At 58.5% G+C, this 8,027-nt stretch overlaps 1 protein-coding gene across 1 annotated transcript; it reads right to left on the bottom strand.

Annotated features, from left to right (window-relative positions):
• Positions 1-690: 690 nt before the first annotated feature.
• On the bottom strand, positions 691-8,027 carry EMC7 (ER membrane protein complex subunit 7). The gene is made up of 6 exons (XM_038741095.1): positions 7,926-8,027; positions 7,723-7,883; positions 2,607-2,726; positions 1,592-1,730; positions 1,180-1,260; positions 691-913 (listed from the first exon to the last, which is right to left on the bottom strand). Exons 1-6 carry the CDS (start codon positions 8,025-8,027, stop codon positions 749-751), a joined length of 768 nt encoding a protein of 255 aa, XP_038597023.1. The 3' UTR covers positions 691-748.

The following is an 8,027-nucleotide window of genomic DNA, read 5'->3' as shown; positions in this document are numbered from 1 at the left end:
AAGGGCAGCCCAACATGGAAATGAGAGCCCCGAAACTTAGTCCCTGCTGCCTGAGAGGGGAGGGGAGGTGGGGCCGGGGGGGTGGGTGACGGGCCAGTGCCTGTGCGCCGTGGGGCCAGGACCCCAAGTCCACCAGCTGCACAGGTCCCAACCCAAACACACGGGCACCGTCAGAACCGGGCCAGGGGAGAGAGGGTGGTGGCCAGTGAACGGGGTGGCCTCCTGGACCGCCCGGCCCAGCCCAAACACCATCGGCCCCAAGGACCCCGAGTAGTGCTGCCACCCCCGCCAGGGCAGGGGGGTCGGGGAGAAGACGGAGCTGTGGCGCAAGGGAAGGGGCCGGGGGCTGTCTGGGTTAAGACTTTATCTGAGGAGCGCAAGCACGCATGCGCGTGCATGCACACACACAGACGCGCACACACACACATACACAGAACACTTGCTATAATTTAGTTACATGTCGCTGTCGGCAGGGCCCTGTGGGCGATCGAAGGCGGCGGCTGCGGCGCTGTACTGACCTCACACGGGCGCGGGCCTCGTGTACAAAGCGGCCTCCACGGCTCAAAGTGACGCCATGCACAGTTGGGGGGGGCAAGGACGAGGACAACGGTCATGCGCTCACTTGCTGTCGTGCACGCACTTTCTCTCCCCTCAAGTTGCACACACACACACACTCTCTCTCTCACTCCCCTGTGTCTCTCTCCTGTCTGTCGGAACCACCGATGAAGGACGGGGCCCCGGCCTCCCTCTACCTCCTCTTCCCGGCCCCACTTTTGCCGGATTTGCCGCCGCCGCCGCCGCCGCCACCCCCAGACTTGCTGGAGGACTTGGACGAGAAGAGTCGCGTCATGAACTCGGAGACGTCGGGCAGCTCGTGGTTGGAGTTGAGCATGTTCATCGACTGCTCCATCTCCTGCGGGGGACAGACCCGGGGGTGAGATCTCCCGTCCCCGGCCTCCTGCCCCTTCGAAGGCGGCCCCACCGGGGTGGGGCAGGGGCTTAGGGGCGTGTGGATCTGGCTCACAGTCTGGGGGAGCTGGGGGCTGGTCCCAGGCCCGGGCCGAGCCGCAAGTCCCCCCAGCCCCGCGAGGTCTGCGGTCTGGCCGGGGAGAGCGGCCCCCCGGCCCTCTCCCCACCCTCTCCCCCACAACCCCCAACCCTCCCGGGGCCCGTCCTCACCCGCCTCATGTCGGGGTCGCTGGTGTTGACGACTTTGGGCAGAAGGACAAAGATGAGCAGCGGCAGGACCATCATCATCACCTAGGGAACGTGCGGGCAGTTGAGAAACTGCTCCGGGGCCGGCGACGGCACAGCCAGATGCCGTGAGTCCGGGTGGTCGGACCCGGGATACGCCGCCACCCAGACAGGCCACCCAGATCCCCGCAGACCTGTGGCACAAACCTCCGGGCGGAGCTTCCCTTTCCCCTGGCCAGGACACGGCCCATCTCCACCCCACAAGACCAGGTTCCCTGCCCAGAGACGGGCTCCACACCACCTTGTTGGGACGCAGCACCGGTCCCGGGCCCAGCCACCCGCCCCGCTGCCCCGCCGCCCCGCGGGGTCGGGCTCCCCGCGCCCTCCGGACACGCACCATGGGGTTCATCAGGAAGTCGGTCCAGCCCCAGGACTCCCGTTTGAGGAAGTAGGAGGGTGGGCCGGACGACTTCATCTGCAGCGGGTAGGGGAGTCGCACCACTTCGGAAGTCTTGATATAGTTCACGTAGCGGGCCCTGGGGGACGGCATCGGACAGGAAGCTAGCAGATCGGCTCCACGGGACCCCCGAGAGTTCCCGCCCCCTTTCTCTGTCGTGGCTATCGACACCAAGACTCTGTCGTGTTTCCGGGCCAGTAGTCTGCTGGCCCAGGTGTGACCTGCGGCCCCTCCGGCTACCACGCTTTCTCACTTTTCTCACCAAGCTCCCGCCGTGTCTCCTGGCGTGGCCAGTGCCTTGCGGGGGGGGCCACCGCTCTCCCAGGGCAGGCTCAGAAAGGGCGGCTCGTTGAACACTTTCCCCAAGACGCCCCTGTTGCTAAGCCAGGGCCCGTGCGGCCCCACAACTCCTGCGGTGGAGAAGGGGGGGGCCTCTCCTTAAAGACACCAGGCTGGGGCAGCGAGAGTCCTATTTCAACAGCCAAGAAAGCCCACCACCCCCAACATCCACAGCCTCTCTGAGGACTCTGGTGTTCCACGTGCTCCAACCCTGAGCCCGGGGGTGGGGTGGGGGGCTGGGGGTCGCTGGCCGAGCTTCAAGCCCATCAGTACTGACCCCGGGTGGGGTTTCTTCTCTTCACCAGCTCCCCTGGGCCACAGTCACAGGGGGTCCCTGTCCCTGAACTCAGTCCTCTTTCCCCAAGCCCCTAGGCCTGCTGCTCGTTCCCAGGGGGGTCAGGGAAGATGGCCCCCAAGAACCCCAGGTTCTGCGAGCCGGATCCTCCTCTGCCAGGCTGTGCCCCCGTGATGCGGAAAGAGAAGCCTCAGGGGCTCCTGTGGTTTTGATGTGGAGGGTCACCTGGTCCTCCCTCTAAAGCTGCTGCTGCTCTGATTTGGGGGGGGGGGGGGGGCAGGGGGCGGCAGGCAGGCGGGTGGGGAGGGGCCGCATTCTCACCTCATCTTCCCCTTGGAAGTGATGTCCACACGCACGGGCTCAAACCTGTGAGCCGGTGATACGACCTCCACGACGTAAGAGCCGGAGGGGATGTCATGCACCACAAAACTCCCGTCTGTCCTGGAAGAACCAACATCTGGACTCAGTGAGACCTTCCCCGCACGCCCGCCCCGGCTCACAGCCGGGAAGGCTGGGGCTCGGCCTCCTCCTCGGGGCCCTGCCTGACCAAGGGGCAAAGGATTCCTGGGCACGAGCCCACCCGCGGATGAGTAACTTTCCTCCAGTGAGAACCCAGAAGAGCAAAGGCGGTCCCTGTCCGGCAGGGCAGGCCTGAAACGTGAACACACCTTGGTGGGGATCAATCAATCAATCAATCGTATTTACTGAGCGCTTACTGTGTGCAGAGCACTGTACTAAGTGCTGGGGATAGAGAACAGGGGTCGGACCAGGGCTGCGGTAAGCCCAACAGGACAGCCGGGAGCTAAAATCCAGAACCTCAACCGGCTGGACCACAGAGGTCCAAACGGTTCTGCTGGACAGCAGTCCAGGATGGCCGCTCGCCCCAGCAACAGCATCGGAGAAGCAGCGTGGCGCAGTGGAGAGAGCCCGGGCCAGGGAGTGGGGAGGTCATGAGTTCTAATCCCGGCCCTGCCACTTGTCTGCTGTGCGACCTCGGGCAAGTCACCTCACTTCTCTGGGCCTCAGTTCCCTCATCTGTAAAATGGGGGTGAAGACCGTGAGCCCCACGTGGGACAACCTGATGACCTTGTATCTTCCCCAGCGCTTAGCACATGGTAAGCGCTTATCAAATACCATCAATACTATTATTATTATTATTGAAGCGCCCCTGGGAAGAGTTGGACGTGCCCTCCGTGTCGGTGGGGCGTGTTTTATTTTTTATTTTTTGAGAAGCAGCATGGCTTGGTGGAAAGAGCCCTGGCTTAGGAGTCAGAGGTCGTGGGTTCTAATCGCGGCTCCGCCACTTGTCAGCTGTATGACTCTGGGCAAGTCACTTAACATCCCTAACCCTAACACAGCGCTTAGAACAGTGCTTTGCACATAGTAAGCGTTTAACAAATACCATCATTATTATTATCTCTGTGCCTCAGTTACCTCATCTGTAAGATGGGGATGGAGACTGTGAGCCCCACGTGGGACAACCTGGTGACCTGGTACCTCCCCCAGCGCTTAGAACAGTGCCTTGCACATAGTAAGTGTTTAACAATTACCATTATTATCATTTCACACCCGGGAGCTCCTGGAGGTGCCAGCTGGCTCCAGTTTCGGGGTCCCGGCCGTGACCTGTAACTTACCGCCCGGATCGGAAGGGACGCCCACCGCCCCGCCAACCTGGGCAGGCTGGACCTAGTTCTGGGCCGGTGCCCGGGCCTCCGGCGCCGGCCCCCTGCCTGGAACAGACACGTTGGTTGCCCGGTGCCCCTCCCTGGCCTGGCAGGTTCAGGGAAGGAGGCCAGCCCAGGAGGCCCGGGTCCAAGATGCGCTAGCCCGAGGAGGCTCTCCGCCCCTCGGCCTCCCCTCGCCCCATTCCGTCATCATCAACGGTATTTACTGAGCGTTTACTGTGCTCAGGGCACTGTACTAAACGCTTGGGGGAGGGCAATACCACAGATGGTGAGGCCCGGGGCAGCGTGGCTCAGTGGAAAGAGTCCAGGCTTTGGAGTCAGAGGTCATGGGTACAAATCCCGGTTCCACCAATTGTCAGATGTGTGACTTTGGACAAGTCACTTCACTTCTCTGTGTCTCAGTTACATCATCTGTAAAATGGGGATGAAGACTGCGAGCCCCCCCCGTGAGGACAACCTGATGACCTTGTAAACTCCCCAGGGCTTAGAACGGTGCTTTGAACATAGCAAGCGCTTAATAAATGCCATCATAATTATTAAATCCCGGCTCCACCAACTGTCAGCTGTGTGACTTTGGGCGAGTCACTTCACTTCTGTGGGCCTCAGTTCCCTCATCTGTAAAATGAGGATGAAGACTGTGAGCCCCACGTGGGACAACCTGATCACCTTGTAACCTCCCCAGCGCTTAGAACGGTGCTTTGCACATAGTAAGCACTTAATAAATGCCATCATTATTATTAAATCCCGGCTCCGCCAACTGTCAGCTGTGTGACTTTGGGTTAGTAAGTTCACTTCTGTGGGCCTCAGCTCCCTCATCTGTAAAATGGGGATGAAGACTTTGAGCCCCATGTGGGACAACCTGAAGACCTTGTAACCTCCCCAGCGCTTAGAACGGTGCGTTGCACATGGTAAGTGCTTAATACCATCATCATCATCATCATCATCCCCGCGGGCCAGTGCCCGGGTCCCCTGCGGAGCACTCTTCTAGACTGTGAGCCTGCGGGCTCCTCCTCAGCCTCCCACCCCCTGACTGTGTGTGTGGGGGGGTCTCTCAAGTTCTGGGTCCCCTCCTATTACTCCAAGGCCCGGGCTCTTTCCACTGAGCCACGCTGCTCCTCAGGGACTATAGGACAGTTCTTCGCTCATTCTCTAGACTGTGAGCCCACTGTTGGGTAGGGACCATCTCTATATGTTGCCAACCTGGACTTCCCAAGCGCTTAGTCCAGTGCTCTGCACACAGTAAGCGCTCAATAAATACGATTGGATGAATGAATGAATGAATGTTGGGTAGGGACCGTCTCTAGATGTTGTCAACCTGGACTCCCCAAGTGTAGTCCAGTGCTCTGCACGCAGTAAGCGCTCAATAAATACAATTGGATGAATGAATGAATGTTGGGTAGGGACCGTCTCTAGATGTTGCCAACCTGGACTCCCCAAGTGTAGTCCAGTGCTCTGCATGCAGTAAGCGCTCAATAAATACGACTGGATGAATGAATGAATGTTGGGTAGGGCCTGTCTCTAGATGTTGCCAACCTGTCCTTCGATCAATACGATTGGATGAATGAATGAATGTTGAGTAGGGACCGTCTCTAGATGTTGCCAACCTGTCCTTCCCAAGCGCTTAGTCCAGTGCTCTGCACGCAGTAAGCTCTCAATAAATACGACTGAATGAATGAATGTTGGGTAGGGACCGTCTCTAGATGTTGCCAACCTGCACTTCCCAAGCGCTTAGCCCAGTGCTCTGCACACAGTAAGTGCTCGATAAATACGATTGGATGAATGAATGAATGTTGGGTAGGGACCGTCTCTATATGTTGCCAACCTGTCCTTCCCAAGTGTTTAGTCCAGTGCTCTGCACGCAGTAAGTGCTCAATAAATACGACTGACTAAATGAATGACTGTTGAGTAGGGACTGCCTCTAGATGTTGCCGACTTGTCCTTCCCAAGCGCTTAGTCCAGTGCTCTGCACACAGTAAGCACTCAATCAATACGATTGGATGAATGAATGAATGAATGTTGGGTAGGGCCCATCTCTAGATGTTGCCAACCTGTCCATCCCAAGCGCTTAGTCCAGTGCTCTGCATGCAGTAAGCGCTTAATAAATACGACTGAATGAATTAATGAATGTTGGGTAGGGCCCGTCTCTAGATGTTGCCAACCTGTCCATCCCAAGCGCTTAGTCCAGTGCTCTGCATGCAGTAAGCGCTTAATAAATACGACTGAATGAATTAATGAATGTTGGGTAGGGCCCGTCTCTAGATGTTGCCGACTTGTCCTTCCCAAACGCTTAGCCCAGTGCTCTGCACACAGTAGGCGCTCAACAAATACGATTGGATGAACGAATGAATGTTGGGTAGGGCCCCTCTCTAGGTGTTGCCAACCTGGATTTCCCAAGCGCTGAGTCCAGTGCTCTGCACACAGTAAGCGCTCAATAAATACGATTGGGTGAATGAATGAATGTTGGGTAGGGCCCGTCTCTAGATGTTGCCAACCTGGCCTTCCCAAGCGCTTAGCCCAGTGCTCTGCACACGCAGTAAGCGCTCAATCAATACGATTGGATGAATGAATGAATGTTGGGTAGGGCCCGTCTCTAGATGTTGCCGACTTGTCCTTCCCAAGGGCTTAGTCCAGTGCTCTTCACGCAGTAAGCGCTCAATCAATACGACTGACTGAATGAATGAATGTTGGGTAGGGCCCCTCTCTAGATGTTGCCAACCTGGACTTCCCAAGCGCTTAGCCCAGTGCTCTGCACACAGTAGGCGCTCAACAAATACGATTGGATGAATGAATGAATGAATGTTGGGTAGGGCCCGTCTCCAGATGTTTCCAACCTGGACTTCCCAAGCGCTTCGTCCAGGGCTCTGCACGCAGTAAGCGCTCGATCAATACGATTGGATGAATGAATGAATGCTGGGTAGGGCCCGTCTCTAGATGTTGCCGACTTGTCCTTCCCAAGCGCCTAGCCCAGTGCTCTGCACACGCAGTAAGCGCTCAATCAATACGATTGGATGAATGAATGAATGTTGGGTAGGGACCGTCTCTAGATGTTGCCGACTTGTCCTTCCCAAGCGCCTAGCCCAGTGCTCTGCACACGCAGTAAGCGCTCAATCAATACGATTGGATGAATGAATGAATGTTGGGTAGGGCCCGTCTCTAGATGTTGCCGACTTGTCCTTCCCAAGCGCTTAGCCCAGTGCTCTGCACGCAGTAGGCGCTCAACAAATACGATTGGATGAATGAATGAATGTTGGGTAGGGCCCGTCTCCAGATGTTTCCAACCTGGACTTCCCAAGCGCTTCGTCCAGGGCTCTGCACGCAGTAAGCGCTCGATCAATACGATTGGATGAATGAATGAATGAATGTTGGGTAGGGCCCGTCTCTAGATGTTGTCAACCTGGACTCCCCAAGCGCCTAGCCCAGTGCTCTGCACACGCAGTAAGCGCTCAATCAATACGATTGGATGAATGAATGAATGTTGGGTAGGGCCTGTCTCTAGATGTAGCCAACCTGCACTTCCCAAGCGCTTAGCCCAGTGCTCTGCACACGCAGTAAGCGCTCAGTAAATACGACTGACTGACTGAATGAATGCTGGGTAGGGCCCGTCTCTAGATGTTGCCGACTTGTCCTTCCCAAGCGCCTAGCCCAGTGCTCCGCACGCAGTGGGCGCTCAGTCCATAATCGGATTGATTGACTGACTGAGTGAGGGAGGGAGTGTGTGTGTGGGGGGGCGGTTTCCGGTCCGGGCCGCTCACTTGAGGAATCCGACATGGTCCTCGCCGTCCACCAGCACGCGTGCGGCCGCGATCCAGTCCTGCGGCTTGAGGCCGGACACCACGGCCCGACCCTCGATCTTGAAGCGCTCCCCGCCGCCGCCGGGACCGCCGCCGGGCCCCCCCGTCCCCTCCGCCGCCGCCCCCGCCCCCGCCGTCCCCGCCGCCCCCTCCGAGCCCCGCGCCCCGGCGGGCAGCAGCCACAGCAGCGCCAGCAGCCACAGCCGCGGGGACACGGCCCCTGCCGGCCCCTCCGCCGCCGCCGCCGCCGCCGCCGCCGCCGCCAT

The sequence above is a fragment of the Tachyglossus aculeatus genome (assembly GCF_015852505.1).
Source record: "Tachyglossus aculeatus isolate mTacAcu1 chromosome 12 unlocalized genomic scaffold, mTacAcu1.pri SUPER_6_unloc_1, whole genome shotgun sequence".
Classification (NCBI taxonomy): domain Eukaryota; kingdom Metazoa; phylum Chordata; class Mammalia; order Monotremata; family Tachyglossidae; genus Tachyglossus; species Tachyglossus aculeatus.
This window is presented reverse-complemented; position numbering and strand designations above follow the sequence as displayed.